Below are 21588 nucleotides of genomic sequence, written 5' to 3'. Positions count from 1 at the left end.
TTTTGTTCGTGTAATTCAGTGGAAAGCAGTACGACAGCAGATCTGATGATCTTTGAATAATTATGACCCAACAGGTGATGTTTGCAATGACAACATTTCTTCAATGAGTTCAGTGTTCATACCAATGACGAGAACAAAAGTTCATACTTTATGAACTATTCAATGTTTATGAGAATTATAAAATGGTATGCAAATAACTTCATAACTGAATAATGCCTTCATTTAAGAGAAGTGAAACTGGTTTGTTTCAGTTCAGGTGATATAACAATCAAACAGTGACACTGGGAGTGAGAAGTGAAAATCACATTTACATTGTCAAGCAAAAATCCACCGCAACGCCCATATTTATAAAAACAGTCTTTGACATGGAAAAGTATTTAGCACCACGTCAGGATCTGAGCAGATATACACACTTTTGCTTATCCAAGTGCTGCAGATTTTTAGAAAATAAAGTCGTTCTTGCTGCTCGACAAGGACTTAAACATTAACAGCTGCTCTTTTATACATCAATTACATTAATTATTCATTGTAGGTGGAGATTTGAAACTGCAGCTATGAACAATTTCAAAATAATTTGTGAATTAAAGATTTCACATCTGCAAGTAAGGCTTGCAAGCGTTGTCTGTGTGTACATTCATTTGAGAAATGATCGTAAGATCAAATTTAGGAGGTTTCTATGCAGCATTTTACAATGAGGTCCCTGATCTCACTGAATAAACAAACACTCACAGCTCCTCATAGTGGTCAGTGCACTCATCAGCCACAATATTAAATGCACCTGTCTAATATTGTGTACGTCCCCCCAATGTGCTGCATGACAGTTCTGATGACTCAAGACATGAACTTTACAATAACTCTGTGGTATCTGGCACCAAGACATTTGCATGCATTTCATTGGTCTGTCTGCTTAGCATTTGCCAAGTCAACTGACAAATCTCCCTTCATTAGTGGTATGAAAGACTGGAAACATGTGCATCAGCGTTTAGAGAACATGAAAAGAGCATTGCTCACAAAACTTGTGCAAAAGCATACTTTTTAAATGCCTCTAAATCTGATGTGAAAGACTTACTTAGTGGAAGTCAGTTGTCCTCACACAGGAAACAAATCTGAAAGAAACGACAAGTACTGGCCATGTAGTTGATGTTGTAAAAATGATTGGCAAAAGAAGCCTTAGATATAGGTCAGAGAATTAGGCTGCATACATGCTTGATGACTTCAATGTGATTCATAGTAACTTCTTGGAGGTTATAATCCTGTTAAGCAAGTATGACATCTGTCTAAAAGAACATTTAAAGGAATGTATCAAACAATCCAAGAAGATTCATCAATCTGGGGCAAAAGGCAGAGGTTCCATGATTTCATTACTGTCTGCAAGAACCATTAATTCTGTCATTAACACCATTTAGCAGCTTATCCAGGAGACCATTGTGAGAGACAATTCTCAAATTGACACCACACAAGACATCACCTCACAAGATCAATGTTCTGTTGTTGTAGGGTATGTTACAGACAAAATTCATGAAAGGCTTATCAGCATTGTCAAGTGTAAGGAATCGCCTGGACAATATTTTGTCAGTCTTGCTTTAGAGCTTACAAAAGGATAAATGTGTGGGGAAGTGAGTGCCAGGGCAAGCACCAGATGCGACTGTCACCAATAGGCGAGACAATGTGGTGGACCAAAGATAATGCTCTCAGGAAAGTGTTTGGATCATTTGCAAATCCAGATAATTGTGGACAACCAAGAAGACAAACAGGCCTGGAGAGATTCCTCATGCTGAAACTGTCACAAATCCAGAAAAGGTTTATGAAGTTACAGTCCATAATTAGATGATGGACACAGCTATTGAGACACTGCACAGGAGGTTTCTGGGTCATGAAACACTCTATGCTGACCTTGCATTTCTAGTCCTCAGGAACTTCACTCCGTTAAATACGTCCTCTTTTCCACCATTGATGTTCCAATGTTCTTAGCAAATGTCTGTTGAGGTTTGACAGTGAAGCAACTGCTGAAAATTTACAAAATGAATTTAGAAATGTTCTACAGTGGAAAAATTGAAAATGTATCCACTAGATGAGTACAAGGTCAAAACATTGGAAGACAAGACCGAAGATGAGGGTTTAAGATCCGATGCAAGTAGTGTTCATCATGTAATGAATGTCCACTGTGTTGCTATCAGATTCTCGGGACGTTCAATCTGATGTCAAATGCCTACCACTTCTTAGGTCTGGCATACAAGTTCCTGCTCACCTTGTCAATCACTCATGTTGCCTGTGAATGCACATTTTACACTCTTAAGTTCATTAAAACTCAGAAGCAAGCTCTTACAGAAGCACTTGGAAGCTTTGATGTTGATGGCAACAGAGACGGACATCATTTTCTCTCTTGACTCTGATTGATCAATGACAAAGTTGCAGAGAAAAGTGAACTGTTACTAAGCTTCATCTGTAGGCCCTGGCAGTGATGTTGCACCTCATGAAATATAGAAATTGTGTTCCCTAAGCATTAATATTTCTATCAAAATAATAAGCAGGACATAAGTTAAGATCTTTAGATATTTACAATAAAGCCTGATAAAATCATTAGCCTTTCCTTTGTTTATTATTTTAATAGTTTTTTTTCCTTTAATTTTGATAGTAAATAAATTCTAATCAGTAATTTTACATGCAGATTAATGCATGTATGCATGTAGTATTTTGTATGTCAGCTGCCATTTTATCTTTAAATGAATAGTACTGTTGCACCTGGTCATCCACCTGATCAAATACAGACCAGACAACCGTCTACATGTCCTCCATTGTCCAGTTCTGACGCTCACGTATCCATTGCAGACACTTTTAGCCATACACAGAGGTCATCATTCTCTCAATGTAAAAATGAGAAATGAGTTGCATATAGATGAATAAATGCTAAATGGCCAATTAAATCAATCACTGAAAGTAAATCACAGTAATACATACCATTAAAATAAAACTTCATCAAACTTGATTGAGCCAAACTTTCCCAGCAGCCATATGACCGACCTTCAACGTTGTAATTTGGTTGAAATAAGGTCAGTTCTTTGTTCGAGCTGTGATTTCTCACTTTATAATGATTCTTCTGTTCTTCATACAGTAAGAGCATAATAAAGAAAAAAATGTTTAAAAATTGTAATCTGTTCAATGAGTTTTTACTCAGTTTAGTACATCATGTTTATTATTGGCTGTATATTAGTTTACTAGCACAAGTTGCTTGAAATCCTGCCCACTTCTTTGCATTGTGTTGTCATGCTTCAGTGATGTGTGAGTGTTTATAGTGCTGTGAGTTTAACACTTCATGACTGAGATCAGAACAGAACAGAATCTTCATCATCACACAAACCAAAAGAACAACAATGACTTTCATCATCATCTTCATCTGGACTCTTTCAGTTTTTATTCTGGGTAAGACATGAAAGAATTAACTGAAGTTGTTATTATTTCTGGTGTAGTTGTGTTTTGTACTGTATGATAGTAATGTTTTATAAAATAATTGTTTTTATTTTGTCTTTTATAGAATCGAGAGGAGTAACTCTGACTCAACCTAAAGTAAAAAGTGTTCAACAAGGACAAACAGCTACAATAGAGTGTCATATAGATGTAGGAATATATGGCAGCTACTTACACTGGTACTTACAGAGACCTGGAGAAACTCCTAAACTCCTCATATATTATATAAATAACCTTCAGTCAGGAACTCCATCAAGATTCAGTGGCAGTGGAACAGCAAGCACTGGAAAAGATTTCACTTTGACCATCAGTGGAGTTCAGACTGAAGATTCAGGAGATTATTACTGTCAGAGTTATCACAGTGGTTATGTGTTGACACAGTGATAAAGAGTGATACAAAAACCTCTTTCAGTCAGACTGCACAGTGACTGCACTCATACACCTGACAGATACTGCAGATGATGATGATGATAGTTTATTTCACTTACAGATCATTTATTTGCTACTATAGTTTATTTAAATGACAACTTTATAGATAATTATACATTTAATTATTTATTTATTTTCTTTTTTGATAGTTGTAAATCGTATCATTAATTTATTGTCTATCTATTTATTTCTGCTGTTTTATAACAACTTCAACATGGATGATTTTTAATATTATTGTACTACAGCTTAATTCATAATATTTTAACTGATGATAATCACTCATATAGAGAAACATCAGTCAGTATCATTCAGTCAACAACTGTATCACAGATCCAAAAAGAGTCACATGAGAATAACCATCAAACTAATCTGCAGGTGTTTTCATGCTTCATTGAGTCAGGTTTATTTATAAAATGTGAGCTTTCATATTTCAAACAGACAAAATGAGTCAAAGACATAAAGATAGAATATGATTTTATTTGATGAATTGTCACACAATCATGAGTGAATGAATAAAGCAGACATAGACTTGTGTTGTTTGTGAAAAGAGATGTGAGATGAGAGAGAGAAACACAGTTAGTCTGTTAGTCTTGATGTGAGACAGAGGAGAGAGTGAGTGGATCTACTGTGAACACTGATCTCTCCTCAATTCTCCAGTGACTTTATCACGCTGGTCTTTCTGTGTGAGCTCACAGCTGACTGAGATCACTGAGCTCCACTCCTGCTCAGAGAGAGTCAGACTGCTGCTCCAGCTGTACAGACCGTCCTTCTCCAGGAGAGCAACACTGCTGTACTGAGACCTGCTGCTGATCCCGTCCACCTTCCAGTTCAGACTCCAGTCTGAGGGGAAGCCCTTGTTGGCCACACACATCAGTGTTGCTGTTTGCTTTCTGGAAATCTCTTCACTGGACGGCGGCAGGACGATCACTTTAGGGGGACTGATACCTGACAATAACATCAATAGTCAATAACTCACACAAGAAACAAAATAACTTCACTCTCTCTGTGTTAAACATTAAACATCATAATAATAAATGAAGAAAGTTTAGGTCTCCTGAAGAATGTTTTAATAGCTGCATTAAATGGCTAATATAAATTTTGTCATGGTTATCTGAAGGCTTTGGCATCACCTAAATACTGTTTGTTACTTCAATGAAAATATCAATGAAAAAAATATAGAGGCGGTTCCTGGACAGTTTATAAATAATGGATTAGGGCTTAATTATAAGAACACACTTTAGTTTTAACAAACAAACCAATAAACATTACTGGCGTGCACATTGAGACAAAATAATGGCACTGATATGTTAAGATATTTCAGTGCAAACTATTTTCAGTTAAGACAGCTCAAACATACATTTTAGCGTGGGACAAAACTTAAACTCTGTCTGGGAAACTGACCCATATTAATTATTGTCAAAGAAAATATTAAGACATTTTAAATATATTGTATAAAGGACAGTAAGTTAAAGTTTTCATAGTTGTGTAATACTGTATATAAATGTATAACATTTATAAATAATATTAATAAATAATATTCAAATAATATTTTGTACAGAATACAAGTTTAACAAACACTTTAAAATAATTTTTAAGTAACAAATTTTAAGTAAATGCAGTTTCAAAGTCTAACTTACTGTTTACCAAATGCTATGACAAAATATTTTTTGTAACCCAGTTAGTTTTAACTACACATCGAATAATAAAACATAGCTGTACTTTGTTAACGATAGTGTGAGCCTAAACAAAATAAAACTAAATGTTGACTTGATGTAAATGTAAAAATGTAAAATAATTTTAAGTTTGAGAAATCCACAAACTTCTTCAAGTATCTATATGTACAAATGATTAAACACAAACAAATATTAGTAAACATTTCTGGGTGCTCTTGTATACACAATATCATTCAAATACAAATAAATATGATATAAAGTACCTCCCATCTTGTGTTTCATTCCTGATGTATATATTTAGAAACATTTATTTATTGTATTAAAATTATTATTGGATTATTTACTTACTGCCAACATCCAGTCTGGTGCCGCTGCCGAATGTGTACCACAGTGATACAAACTAATAGAGCGACTGTACAAAAACCTCTACACACTTGACTGAACACAAACTACAGCAGAATATACAACACTAACATCACACAACACAAGCAACTAATTTGTGAAAAATGCTAAGCACAAAACTATAAAATCTTTTCATGTTTGTTATCAATGTATTTTCTGCAGTTTTCACTTGTTTTCTTTTAGTTTTCATTTATTTACTTGTGTTGTGTGAACACTTTATAAACTCTTCAACTGGCATACACAAACCTGAAACTTTAGACAACTGAATTTTGAAGATTTTGAACATTTGTTTTTACTGTTATTCAAAACTTTATATTTATTTATTATTTATATACAATTGTATTATTCAGAATATTTTAGCATTCAAGTCCACATTAAATAATGATAGTGTATTAGTCTGTATGAGCAGAAGTTTCCTGTCGTCTTCTTTGCATTGTGTTGTCATGCTTCAGTGATGTGTGAGTGTTTATAGTGCTGTGAGTTTAACACTTCATGACTGAGATCAGAACAGAACAGAATCTTCATCATCACACAAACCAAAAGAACAACAATGACTTTCATCATCATCTTCATCTGGACACTTTTTATCCAAGGTAGTTTTTTAATAGAAATGTTAAACTATTGAAAGTGTAATGTGTAAAGTTAATGTTACACTGTGTTTAATTCTAACAGGTAACAGTGGACAGATATCTGTGACTCAAACTCCTGCTATTAAAACTGTTCAGACTGGTGAATCTTTAACTATAAACTGCAAAACAAATACACAAGTGAGCAACGGTTGTACTGGTTCATATACTTGTATGGCCTGGTACCTGCAGAAACCTGGAGAAGCTCCTAAACTCTTGATTCATTCTGCAAGTCAAAGACTCTCAAACACTCCATCAAGATTCAGTGGCAGCGGATCACACACAGATTTCACTTTGACCATCAGTGGAGTTCAGACTGAAGATTCAGGAGATTATTACTGTCAGAGTTATCACAGTAGTAGTGGCTATGTGTTGACACAGTGATAAAGAGTGATACAAAAACCTCTGTCAGTCAGACTCACAGTGAATGCACTCATACACCTGTAATAACACACAACACAGATCACACAAATAACACAACATCATCTTATGGTCAAAAGAAATCATGCTAAGGTTTATGCAGGTATGTATTTATGATCAAATAAACCACATATTATAAGTAGTTACTGTGCAATATCCAGACAATAACATTGCCAATTGTGTTTATTTAAAGGTATTATAAAATGGTAATAACTATAGTAAATTTGTACTTTATGAAGTAATATTTCTGTAATTACACCAGCCTGATGATTTTATGAATGAATCAAATGTTGGTAAGTACATGGTTATAGGAGAACGGGGACAAAAGTAATTTTCTCCGAGCCCTGATTATATTTGCATTTCAAACTATGAAAGCATATTGACAGAGCTGACAAATATCGCATTATTTCCTCACCGTTTTGCGTCTGTAGGTCCAAAAAGTTGTTTTTCAACCATGATAAGTAGATAATTCCTAAAGCGGTCATTTTTTCTTATAACGTGTTGTGTTTGTGTTACAGTACTGATCAATCTATGATTATTTAGTGCTCTAACACCAGTGTTGCTTTGGCAGCCGTTTTGGTCTTAGTTTTTTGGACAAAAATGCTTTTTAGTTTTAGTCACATTTATAGTCACTTATAAACTTGATAGTTTAAGTCGACAAAAACACAACAAAGGTTTTAGTCAAGTTTTAGTCAATTTTAATAAAAAAGTAGTCTTTAACAAATTAATTTAGGTTAAAAGTATTGGAAATGGGCTTAGGTTTGAAAAGTAGATACATGTAAAACCTTAAGCTTACCATGAAATGTGTCACAAGCCAATTGTCGAGTAAAATTGAACAAATATGGTATGTTAAAGGCAGGGTAGGCAGGAATTATCTAAAAAACTTTTTTACAAATTTTTTTAAACTGTATTTATATAAAAATGCATAATTAAAATGTAAGTTCTCTGAAAGTGAGAGTATAAAACTCGAGTGTCTGAAGACCTCTCACCACTGTTTTAAACACAGTTAATTATTTCCATTCGGGACGAAACAAATGATTAGCTTGCGCGAATATCACTCTCTCTGTCATGGTTCTGCCATCTTGTCCTTTGGTTAATCTAGTCTTTTGGCAGAATCATGACAGACCCATGTTTTGTGTGGGTTCACATGGTCTCAGTATTGGTTTACTGGACCACGTGTTCCCTGTGTCTTGTCTCTTTTACCCCGCTCCCTTGTTATCCTCATCTTCATTGTTTAACTCCTGTCACTTTTTGCCCTCATTAGTTGTCCTCTATTTAAGATCCTTGTGTTTGTTGTCCTGTGCTTGTGCATTGTTCCTAATACCTGCGTACCCTGTCAAGAAGTTTAGTTTAGTCTAGTCTAGTCAAGTGTTTTGTATATTTAGTGTTTTGTCTAGTTAATTGTTTGTAGCAACTCAGTCAAAGTTTCTAGTCAAGTCTGTTAGTCTTTGTAATTGTCTTAGTCAAGTTAGTTTAGTCTTGTCTGTAGTGTCATCTGTTCCTGTGCTGTTTTCCCTCACGTGGGCCTTTGTTTTTTGGTTTAATAAATCCTGTTTGAGTTCACCGTTACCTTGCACTTGGGTCCCGTTCTTTGTGAATCATGACAGAACGATCCAGCCAGTCAGGGACCCAGCAGGTATGCAACCATTATAAGCTTTCAGAGTAAACAATGTTGACAGAGTTAACTTTTACCAAGCAAACAGCCGCCTTGTTTCTCTCCATATTGTTTGTTGTGTGATTATGTAGGCTAATCTTGCGCATGTGAGGATTAAGCGTTCTTCTCAGTGAAATGAGCGTGGTTGTGTGATGTTGGATTCAGTGAAGGTGTGGTTTATGTCAGCATTGCTGTACAAATGACCTGACAGTAATGCGTTTTGATTTTGCCTCATACCTGGAGGCTCTTGGTGGGGCCCGGCCCAGTTTAGGGCCTTGGCTCGCACTGGCCCAATAATGCAAATCTGACTAATGAAAGTTTACAATTATGCATTCATCTGATGCTTTTATACAAATCAACTTGCATTCAAGATATTCATATTATCAGTATTTGTGTTCCCTAGAAATTGAACCCATGACCTTCTGTGCTGCTATCACAAGGCTTTACCAGTTGAGCTACAAGAACACATAGTTCACACATGCAGCACATTTAGTCATTTAAGACTCAATACTGAAAGAAAGCTCAGGTGTCATATCACTATTACATCTGTCAATGTGCTGTGTTTGCTGAAACAATAAATCTTCTGAAAACGTCTTCAGTCATTATAGAGAAAATGACATCAGTAGTATTTGTGCAGGATTGTCCTGTATCATTTAATAGTTTTAATAGTTGATGAAAAGGTTCATGTTGCAGTAAATGTAAAATCCATCTCTTGTGATGTGAAGATGATCTCTGGAGACAGAGCTGATCTATTCTGAGTCTCTTCATCCTGATAATGTAAATGTGATTTTCACTTCACACTCACAGTGTCACTGTTTGATCAGTTAAATCATCTGAACTGAAACAAACCAGTTTCACTTCTCTTAAATGAAGACATTAGTCAGTTATGAAGTTATTTACATATAATTTTATAATTCACATAAACATTTAACATTTTTCTAATGGATTGTGCTGGCCAATTCATAACAAAGTACAAAGTTTTTCTTTCCTTTGCAATAAACTTATTTTGTAAAAAATAATTTCCTCTCTTTTATTCTCATTTGTAGTTGAGGAGTCTGAATATGGTTTGATGCATAAGCAGTATGAACAGATGGATGTTAAAATAATCTGTGTTTATCTTATCATAAATAAATACATACCTGTATAAACCTTAGCATGATTTCTGTTGATCATAAGATGATGTTGTGTTATTTGTGTGATCAGTGTTGTGTTATTGTGTTGTATGATCATCTGCAGTATCTGTCAGGTGTATGAGTTCAGTCACTGTGAGTCTGACTGTCAGAGGTTTTTGTATCACTCTTTATCACTGTGTCAACACTGGACCACTATGATAACTCTGACAGTAATAATCTCCTGAATCTTCAGTCTGAACTCCACTGATGGTCAAAGTGAAATCACTTCCATAGTTTGATCCGCTGCCACTGAATCTTGATGGAGTTCCTGACTGAAGCGTCCTGATGTAATAAATGAGAAGTTTATGAGCTTCTCCAGGTTTCTGATGATACCATGAAACACAGTCACTACAGCCAGAAATTGGCTGACTTGTTTTACAGCTGATTTCAACAGTTCCTCCTTTAATTGATGTTATTTGTGGTGTTTGAGTCACTGTCACTTGACCACAGCTCTCTGAAATAAAATATTTGCGGTATTTAGTGTATGTAAAAGACACATTTAAAATATTGAAATAATGTGCCATACAACAACAGAATTAAACTAAACTTGCTTTAACTATTAAAAAATATTCACCCTGAATGTAGAAAGTCAGTGTCCAGATGAAGATGATGATGAAAGTCATTGTTGTTCTTTTGGTTTGTGTGATGATGAAGATTCTGTTCTGTTCTGATCTCAGTCATGAAGAGTTAAACTCACAGCACTATAAACACTCACACATCACTGAAGCATGACAACACAATGCAAAGAAGACGACAGGAAACTTCTGCTCGTACAGACTACTACACTATCAATATTTAATAGACTTGCATGCTGAAAATATTCTGAATTAAAACTAAAATCTTGATTAAAGGTAAAAAATATGTGAAAATGTATTTGTCTAAAGCTTCAGAGTTACAAAGTGTCCACACAACACAAGTAAAAAATTGATACAGAGTGAAAACATTAACTAAGCAATAACAACCATCCAAAAAGATTCTTTAAAAGTTTTCTGTTTATTATTTAGACATAAAACATTCAGAGATCTTCACAATATTTGTTTGTGTTGTGTGATGTTAGTGTTGTATATTCTGCTGTAGTTTGTGTTCAGTCAAGTGTGTAGAGGTTTTTGTACAGTCGCTCTATTAGTTTGTATCACTGTGGTACACATTCGGCAGCGGCACCAGACTGGATGTTGGCAGTAAGTAAATAATCCAATAATAATTTTAATACAGAAGATTGTTGTTTATTTTGTTAAAGTTTTACTGTAAAACTAGATGTAATAACTGTTTCTAAATATATACTTCAGGTATGAAAGACAAGATAGAAGGCACTTTATTAATTAAAAGATTTGTCGAATTCTGTTTTCACATCAAAATTTGTTGCAACAAATAATCTTATTTTGTTTAGACTCATAATCTTTTGTTAACAAAGTACCGCTCCATTTTATTATGATATTATATATTATAACACTATAGAGTAACAATAAATGTAAATGTAACTAGATAGTAAAGTTTGAAGACAAACTTTAAGTTGGCTTGAGAAAGCCTGGCCTGAAAGTTTAAAGCATGATTTAGCATGAAGCAAACATAAGCTAGCATGAGTTAGCATGAAGCTAGCATGGTTTAACATGAAGCTAGCATGATAATTTAACATCAAGCTACCATGATTTAGCATAAAGCTAGCACAATTTAGCTAGCATGATTTAACATGAAGCTAACAAGATGTAACATGAAGTTAGAATGATGCTAGCATGATTAGCATGAAGCTAACATTATGTTAACATGAAGCTAACATATATTAACATGAAGCTAACATGATGTTAACATGAATTATCATGAAGCTAGCATGATGCTAACATGAATTAGCATGATGCTAACATTAATTAACATGAAGCTAACATGAATTAGCATGATACTAGCATGATGGTAACATGAATTAACATGAAGCTAGCATGATGCTAACATGAATTAGCATGAAGCTAGCATGATGCTAATACAAATTAGCATGAAGCTAGCATGACGCTAATACGAACTAGCATGAAGCTAGCATGGTGCTAATACGAATTAGCATGAAGCTAGCATGATGCTAATACAAATTAGTATGAAGCTAGCATGACGCTAATACGAATTAGCATGAAGCTAGCATGGTGCTAATACAAATTAGCATGAAGCTTGCATGATGTTAACATGAATTAGCATGAAGCTAGCATGATGCTAACATGAATTAGCATGAAGCTAGCATGATGCTAACATGAATTAACATGAAGCTAGCATGATGCTAACATGAATTAGCATGAAGCTAGCATGATGTTAATATGAATTAGCATGAAATTAGCATAAAGCTTACATGAATTAGCATGAAGCTACCATGTTGCTAACATGAACTAGCATGAAGCTAGCATGATTTAACATGAAGTTAGCAAGATTTATTATGAAATTAGCATAAAGCTAGCATGAAACTAGCATGAAGCAAGTATGACTTAGCATAAAGCTAGCATTAAGCTAACATGACCCAAAGACCCAACCCCCATGTCTCTATGATGTTCAGATCCAGAGATATAAGGCTTTGTTTATTATGTTGCTAGGGTGCTCATATTTGGTTGCTAGGGGCGTGGCTTAATTCCTCAATAAGAATCCTATTAAGACTGATTGGATGCCTGAGTAAAATGAGCCCACCTCTATGTCTCTATGACACTCTGGTGCAAAGATATCCATCTTGGCTTTATATAATGGTAGTCTATGGGAGATGTTGCTAGGGTACCCAAAATTGTTGCTAGGGGCGTGGCTTAATAGCTCTGGGACAACCCTGAGAGACTGATTGGATGACTGAGTAAAATGAGCCTACCCCCATGTCTCTACGACACTCTAAAGTGAAGATATTCCATCTGGGACGCTTTTATTCCCTTATATGGGCATGTTTCCTGCCCCATTATAAGTCAATGGGAGATTTTGGGGGCCCCTTACACCCCAGGGGTACAGCTTACACCCCATTGTGATGTATGTTGTTACACAGCCTGTCAGACTCCTTAGATGTGGTAAGTCACAAGTTTCTACAAGTTTCTCACTCGCAGCTATGACCCGTCAAAGTTTGTCTCAATGTTAAGTCAATGGGAATTTTGGGGTCTTTGAGCGCCCCGTTTAGGAATTCGGAAGGTCCCATCAGTTAGAAAAGATATAGCAACTCGAGTCAGATCAGACTGAAGGTCTGACCTGAGTTTGGAGTATGTAGAGTTAAAGCTCTAGGAGGAGTTAGAATTGGAAAATTTTGGATCAGAAGAATAATAATAACTAGATAGGTACATTTCCTGAAGAAAATGTGAGTGGTGCTTGCCGTGGCAAAATTCTGGGGACCATATATGATTATACTCCGAGTCACAAGTCAAATGGTCCAACCCCCGTGTCTCTACCATGTTCTGATGCGGAGATATAGGGCTTTGTTTACTCTGTTGCTAGGGTACTGTATTTGGTTGCTAGGGAAAAAAATGGCATCCACTAGTGATTACCCTCCGAGTCACAAGTCAAATGGTCCAACCCCCGTGTCTCTACCATGTTCTGATGCGGAGATATAAGGCTTTGTTTACGCTGTTGCTAGGGTACTGTATTTGGTTGCTAGGGAAAAAATTGGCATCCACTAGTGATTACCCGCCGAGTCACAAGTCAAACGGTCCAACCCCCGTGTTTCTACGATGTTCTGATGCGGAGATATAAGGCTTTGTTTACTCTGTTGCTAGGGTACTGTATTTGGTTGCTAGGGAAAAAAATGGCATCCACTAGTGATTACCCTCCGAGTCACGAGTCAAACGGTCCAACCCCCGTGTCTCTACGATGTTCTGATGCGGAGATATAAGGCTTTGTTTACTCTGTTGCTAGGGTACTGTATTTGGTTGCTAGGGAAAAAATTGGCATCCACTACTGATTACCCTCCGAGTCACGGGTCAAACGGTCCAAACCCCGTGTCTCTACGATGTTCTGAAGCGGAGATATAAGGCTTTGTTTATTCGGTTGCTAGGGTGCTCAAATTTGGTTGCTAGGGGCGTGGCTTGGGAGTGGCCAATTATGTGCCCAATTGTTACACCCCTAGTCACAAGTAAAACGGTCCAACCCCCGTGTCTCTACGATGTTCTGATGCCGAGATATAACTGTTTGAATCTTATGTTGCTAGGGTGCTCAAAAGTGGTTGCTAGGGGCGTGGCTTAGTAAGTATTTAAGGATCCTGAGAGACTGATTGGATGCCTGAGTAAAATGAGCCCACCCCCATGTCTCTGTGACAATGTGATGCAAAGATATCCATCTAGGCATTTTATAATGGCAGTCTATGGGATAGGTTGCTAGGGTGCCCAAAATGGTTGCTAGGGTAACCTTACACCCCCTTGTGGGGGACGTCCTGACAGAGTCTAGCACCCTCTTCAAATTTAGTAACCCACATGTTTCTATGAAATCCTCACTCGGACCTATGACCCGTCAAAATTTTTGCAATGTTAAGTCTATGGGATTTTGCCCCATTGACTTTTCATTGGGCATTTTTGGGCACCTCTTACACCCCAGGGGTACAACTTACACCCCATTGTGATCCATGTTCTTACAGAGCCTACCACCCTCTTCAAATGTTGTAACCCACATGTTTGTACAAAATCCTCGAGCGGAGCTATGACTCGTCAAAGTTGGGTGCAATGTTAAGTCAATGGGATTTTTCGGGTGGTTTTTCGCCCCCCTTTCGGAAATTCTGCACCCGACCGCTTATAAAAGTCATAGCCACCATCTCTTCAATAAACCGGTCGATTTGAGCCCTCTTTCATGGGACTACGGCAAACCGTGCGGGACGAGTTACGCGCCGAAAAAACGTGCAGACATAAGAATAATAACTAGATAGGTACATTTCCTGAAGAAAATGTGAGTGGTGCTTGCCGTGGCAAAATTCTGGGGACAATATATGATTATACTCCAAGCCAAAAGTAAAACGGTCCAACCCCCGTGTCTCTACGATGTTCTGATGCGGAGATATAAGGCTTTGTTTACTCTGTTGCTAGGGTACTGTAGTTGGTTGCTATGGAAAAAATTGGCATCCACTAGTGATTACATGCCGAGTCAGGAGTTAAACGGTCCAACCCCCGTGTCTCTACGATGTTCTGATGCGGAGATATAAGGCTTTGTTTACTCTGTTGCTAGGGTACTGTATTTGGTTGCTAGGGAAAAAATTGGCATCCCATAATGGTTACACTCCGAGTCACGAGTCAAACGGTCCAACCCCAATGTCTCTACGATGTTCTGATGCGGAGATTTAAGGCTTTGTTTATTCGGTTGCTAGGGTACTGTATTTGGTTGCTAGGGAAAAAATTGACATCCACTAGTGATTACTCGCCGAGTCACAAGTCAAACGGTCCAACCCCCGTGTCTCTACGATGTTCTGATGCGGAGATATAAGGCTTTGTTTACTCTGTTGCTAGGGTACTGTATTTGGTTGCTAGGGAAAAAATTGGTATCCCATAATGATTACACTCTGAGTCACAAGTCAAACGGTCCAACCCCCATGTCTCTACGATGTTCTGATGCGGAGATATAAGGCTTTGTTTACTCTGTTGCTAGGGTACTGTATTTGGTTGCTAGGGAAAATTTTGACATCCCATAGTGATTACCCTCCGAGTCACGAGTCAAACGGTCCAACCCCCGTGTCTCTACGATGTTCTGATGCGGAGATATAAGGCTTTGTTTACTCTGTTGCTAGGGTACTGTATTTGGTTGCTAGGGAAAAAATTGGCATCCCATAATGATTACCCTTCGAGTCACGAGTCAAACGGTCCAACCCCCGTGTCTCTACGATGTTCTGATGCGGAGATATAAGGCTTTGTTTACTCTGTTGCTAGGGTGCTCAAATTTGGTTGCTAGGGGCGTGGCTTGGGAGTGGCCAATGATGTGCCCAATTGTTACACCCCTAGTCACAAGTAAAACGGTCCAACCCCCGTGTCTCTACGATGTTCTGATGCCGAGATATAACTGTTTGAATTTTATGTTGCTAGGGTGCTCAAAAGTGGTTGCTAGGGGCGTGGCTTAGTAAGTATTTAAGGATCCTGAGAGACTGATTGGATGCCTGAGTAAAATGAGCCCACCCCCATGTCTCTGTGACAATGTGATGCAAAGATATCCATCTAGGCATTTTATAATGGCAGTCTATGGGATAGGTTGCTAGGGTGCCCAAAATGGTTGCTAGGGTAACCTTACACCCCCTTGTGGGGGACGTCCTGACAGAGTCTGGCACCCTCTTCAAATTTAGTAACCCACATGTTTCTATGAAATCCTCACTCGGACCTATGACCCGTCAAAATTTTTGCAATGTTAAGTCTATGGGATTTTGCCCCATTGACTTTTCATTGGGCATTTTTGGGCACCTCTTACACCCCAGGGGTACAACTTACACCCCATTGTGATCCATGTTCTTACAGAGCCTACCACCCTCTTCAAATGTTGTAACCCACATGTTTCTACAAAATCCTCGAGCGGAGCTATGACTCGTCAAAGTTGGGCGCAATGTTAAGTCAATGGGATTTTTCGGGTGGTTTTTCGCCCCCCTTTCGGAAATTCTGCACCCGACCGCTTATAAAAGTCATAGCCACCATCTCTTCAATAAACCGGTCGATTTGAGCCCTCTTTCATGGGACTACGGTAAACCGTGCGGGACGAGTTACGCGCCGAAAAAACGTGCAGACATAAGAATAATAATAACTAGATAGGTACATTTCCTGAAGAAAATGTGAAGTGGTGCTTGCCGTGGCAAATTTTTGGGGACAGTATATGATTATACCTACAGTCACGAGTAAAACGATCCAAACCCCGTGTCTCTACGATGTTCTGATGCGGAGATATAAGGCTTTGTTTATTCGGTTGCTAGGGTACTGTATTTGGTTGCTAGGGAGAAAATTGGCATCCACTTGTGATTACAATCCGAGTCACGAGTCAAACGGTCCGACCCCCGTGTCTCTACGATGTTCTGATGTGGAGATATAAGGCTTTGTTTATTGAAGGTAGCATGATTAGCATGAAGCTAGCATGATGTTAGCACAATTAACGTGAAGGTAGTATGATGTTAACATGATTAACATGAAGTTAGCATGATTAGCATGAAGGTAGCATAAAGCTAACATCATTAGCATGAAGCTAGCACAAAGCTAACATAATTAGCATGAAGCTAACATGATGCTAATATGATCAGCATGAAGTTAGCATGATGTTAGCATGATTAGCATGATGTTAGCATGACTAGCATGAAGTTAACATGAAGCTAGCATGAAGTTAGCATGATTAGCCTGAAGCTAGCATGAAGCTAACATGATTAGCATGAAGCTAGCATGATTAGCTAGAAGCTAGCATGTTGTTAGCATGGTTATCATGAAGCTACCATGATTAGCATGAAGCTAGCATGATGTTAGCATGATTAGCATGATGTTATCATGAAGCTACCATGATTAGCATGAAGCTAGCATGATGTTAGCATGATTAGCATGAAGCTACCATTATTAGCATGAAGCTAGCATGATGTTGACATGATTAGCATGAAGCTACCATAAAGCTAACATGATTAGCATGAAGTTAGCATGAAGTTAGAATGAAGTTAGCATGATTAGCATGAAGCTAGCATGAAGCTAGCATGATTAGCATGAAGCTAGCATGATATTAGCATGATTATCATGAAGCTACCATGATTAGCATGAAGCTAGCATGATGTTAGCATGAAGCTAGCATGATGTTAGCATGAAGCTAGCATGTTGCTAACATTATAAGCATGAAGCTAGCATGAAGCTAACATGATTAGCTTGAAGCTAGCATGATTAGCATGAAGCTAGCATGAAGTTAGCATGATTAGCATGAAGCTAGCATGAAGCTAGCATGATTAGCATGAAGCTAGCATGATGTTAGCATGATTATCATGAAGCTACCGTGATTAGCATGAAGCTAGCATGATGTTAGCATGAAGTTAGCATGATGTTAGCATGATTAGCATGAAGTTAGCATGATGTTAGAATGACTAGCATAAAGATAACATGATGTTAGCATGATTAGCATGAAGCTAGCATGATGTTAGCATGATTAGCAAGAAGTTAACATGAAGTTAGCATGAAGATAGCATGAAGCTAGCATGATTTAACGTGAAGTTAGCAAGATTTATTATGAAATTAGCATTAAGCTAGCATGAAACTAGCATGAAGCTAGTATGACTTGGCATTAAGCTAGCATGAAGCTAACATGACCCAAAGACCCAACCCCCATGTCTCTATGATGTTCAGATCCAGAGATATAAGGCTTTGTTTATTATGTTGCTAGGGTGCTCATATTTGGTTGTTAGGGGCGTGACTTGGGAGTGGCCAATGATGTGGCCAGTGATTACACTCCGAGTCACAAGTAAAACGGTCCAACCCCCGTGTCTCTACGATGTTCTGATGCCAAGATATAACTGTTTCAATGTTATGTTGCTAGGGTGCTCAAAAGTGGTTGCTAGGGGCGTGGCTTAATACCTCAATAAGGATCCTGAGAGACTGATTGGATGTCTGGGTAAAATGAGCCCACCCCCAAGTCTCTATGACACTGTGCTGCAAAGATATCCATCCTGGCATTTTATAATGGCAGTCTATGGGAGATGTTGCTAGGGTGCCCAAAATTGTTGCTAGGGGCGTGGCTTAATAGCTCTGGCAGGATCCTGAGAGACTGATTGGATGCCCAAGTAAAATGAGCCCACCCACGTATCTCTACGACACTGTAAAGCAAAGATATCCCATCTGGAACTGTTTTATTCCCTTATATGGGCATGTTTCCTGCCCCATTATAAGTCAATGGGAATTTTTCGGGTGCCTCTTATACCCCAGGGGTACAACTTACACCCCAATGTCATGTATGTTCTTACAGAGCCTACCACCCTCTTCAAATTTAGTAACCCACATGTTTCTATAAAATCCTCACTCGTACCTATGACCCGTCAAAATTTTTGCAATGGTAAGTCTATGGGATTTTGCCCCATTGACTTTTCATTGGGCATTTTTGGGCACCTCTTACACCCCAGGGGTACAACTTACACCCCAATGTCATGTATGTTCTTACAGAGCCTACCACCCTCTTCAAATGTTGTAACCCACATGTTTCTATAAAATCCTCGAGCGGAGCTATGACTCGTCAAAGTTGGGCGCAATGTTAAGTCAATGGGATTTTTCGGGTGGTTTTTCGCCCCCCTTTCAGAAATCCTGCACCCGATCGCTTATAAAAGTCATAGCACACCTCTCCTCAATAATCCGGTCGATTTGAGCCCTCTTTCATGGGACTACGTTAAACCGTGCGGGACGAGTTACGCGCCGAAAAAGTGTCCAGAAAAAGAAGAATAATAACTAGATAGGTACATTTCCTGAAGAAAATGTGAGTGGTGCTTGCCGTGGCAAAATTCTGGGGAACATATATGATCATACTCCAAGCCAAAAGTAAAACGATCCAACTCCCGTGTCTCTACGATGTTCTGATGCGGAGATATAAGGCTGTGTTTACCCTGTTGCTAGGGTACTGTATTTGGTTGCTGGGGAAAAAATTGCCATCCACTAGTGATTACCCGCCGAGTCAAGAGTCAAATGGTCCAACTACCGTGTCTGTACAATGTTCTGATGCGGAGATATAAGGCTTTGTTTACTCTGTTGCTAGGGTACTGTATTTGGTTGCTAGGGGGAAAATTGGCATCCACTGGTGATTACACTCCAAGTCACAAGTCAAACGGTCCAACCCCTGTGTTTCGACGATGTTCTGATGCGGAGATATAAGGCTTTGTTTACTCTGTTGCTAGGGTACTGTATTTGGTTGCTAGGGAAAAAATTGGCATCCACTAGTGATTACATGCCGAGTCACAAGTAAAATGGTCCAACCCCTGTGTCTCTACGATGTTCTGCTGCGGAGATATAAGGCTTTGTTTACACTGTTGCTAGGGTACTGTATTTGGTTGCTAGGGGGAAAATTGGCATCCACTGGTGTTTACCCTCTGAGTCACAAGTCAAATGGTCCAACCCCCGTGTTTCTACGATGTTCTGATGCGGAGATATAAGGCTTTGTTTACTCTGTTGCTAGGGAGCTGTATTTGGTTGCTAGGGGAAAAAATGGCATCTACTAGTGATTACCCTCCGAGTCACGAGTCAAACGGTCCAACCCCCGTGTCTCTACGATGTTCTGATGCGGAGATGTAAGGCTTTGTTTACTCTGTTGCTAGGGAGCTGTATTTGGTTGCTAGGGGAAAAAATGGCATCCACTAGTGATAACACTCTGACACACAAGTAAAACTGTCCAACCCCCGTGTCTCTATGATGTTCTGATGCGGAGATATAAGGCTTTGTTTACTCTGTTGCTAGGGTACTGTATTTGGTTGCTAGGGAGAAAATTTGTATCCACTAGTGATTACACTCCGAGTCACAAGTCATACGGTCCAACCCCCGTGTCTCTACTATGTTCTGATGCGAAGATATAAGGCTTTGTTTATTCGGTTGCTAGGGTACTGTATTTGGTTGCTAGGGAAAATTTGACATCCAACAGTGATTACACTCCGGGTGACGAGTCAAACGGTCCAACCCCCATGTCTCTACGATGTTCTGATGGGGAGATATAAGGCTTTGTTTATTTGGTTGCTAGGGTACTGTATTTGGTTGCTAGGGAACAATTTGACATCCAATACTGATTACACTCCGAGTCACGAGTCAAACGGTCCAACCCCCGTGTCTCTACAATGTTCTGATGCGGAGATATAAGGCTTTGTTTACTCTGTTGCTAGGGTACTGTATTTGGTTGCTAGGGAAAAAATTGGCATCCCATAATGATTACACTCCGAGTCACGAGTCAAACGGTCCAACCCCCGTGTCTCTACGATGTTCTGATGCGGAGATATAAGGCTTTGTTTACTCTGTTGCTAGGGTACTGTATCTGGTTGCTAGGGGGAAAATTGGCATCCTGATGATTACACTCCAAGTCACAAGTCAAACGGTTCAACCCCCGTGTCTCTACGATGTTCTGATGCTGAGATATAAGGCTTTGTTTACTCTGTTGCTAGGGTACTGTATTTGGTTGCTAGGGGAAAAAATGGCATCCACTAGTGATTACACTCCAAGTCACAAGTCAAACGGTTCAACCCCCGTGTCTCTACGATGTTCTGATGCTGAGATATAAGGCTTTGTTTACTCTGTTGCTAGGGTACTGTATTTGGTTGCTAGGGGAAAAAAATGGCATCCACTAGTGATTACCCTCCGAGTCACGAGTCAAACGGTCCAACCCCCGTGTCTCTACGATGTTCTGATGCGGAGATATAAGGCTTTGTTTACTCTGTTGCTAGGGTACTGATTTGGTTGCTAGGGAAAAAAATGGCATCCACTAGTGATTACCCTCAGAGTCACGAGTCAAACGGTCCAACCCCTGTGTCTCTACGATGTTCTGATGTGGAGATATAAGGCTTTGTTTACTCTGTTGCTAGGGTACTGTATTTGGTTGCTAGGGGGAAAAACAGCATCCACTAGTGATTACCCGCCGAGTCACGAGTCAAACGGTCCAACCCCCGTGTCTCTACGATGTTCTGATGCGGAGATATAAGGCTTTGTTTATTCCGTTGCTAGGGAACTGTATTTGGTTGCTAGGGGGAAAATGGCATCCCATAATGATTACACTCTGAGTCACGAGTCAAACGGTCCAACCCCCGTGTCTCTACGATGTTCTGATGCGGAGATATAAGGCTTTGTTTACTCTGTTGCTAGGGTACTGTATTTGGTTGC

The 21588-nt window shown here is 38.7% G+C and overlaps 2 gene segments (V, D, J or C); one reads left to right on the top strand and one right to left on the bottom strand.

The window, feature by feature from the left end:
* The window catches only part of LOC129433521 (Ig kappa chain V-III region MOPC 321-like), a 43799-nt gene that overhangs the window by 7163 nt on the left and 15048 nt on the right, over window positions 1-21588 (bottom strand). The window contains 1 exon segment of the V gene segment in view: window positions 5916-5950. Within this exon segment, the coding sequence occupies window positions 5916-5950 (35 nt within the window).
* Window positions 1-21588, top strand: part of LOC129433716 (Ig kappa chain V-III region MOPC 321-like) — a 40552-nt gene that overhangs the window by 5007 nt on the left and 13957 nt on the right. Inside the window, 2 exon segments of the V gene segment in view lie at window positions 1696-1707; window positions 10986-11019. Coding sequence covers window positions 1696-1707; window positions 10986-11019 — 46 coding nt within the window.

The sequence above is a fragment of the Misgurnus anguillicaudatus genome, chromosome 6 (assembly GCF_027580225.2).
Source record: "Misgurnus anguillicaudatus chromosome 6, ASM2758022v2, whole genome shotgun sequence".
Classification (NCBI taxonomy): domain Eukaryota; kingdom Metazoa; phylum Chordata; class Actinopteri; order Cypriniformes; family Cobitidae; genus Misgurnus; species Misgurnus anguillicaudatus.
The sequence above is the reverse complement of the archived record's forward strand: the minus strand, read 5'-3'. Positions and strand labels throughout refer to the sequence as shown.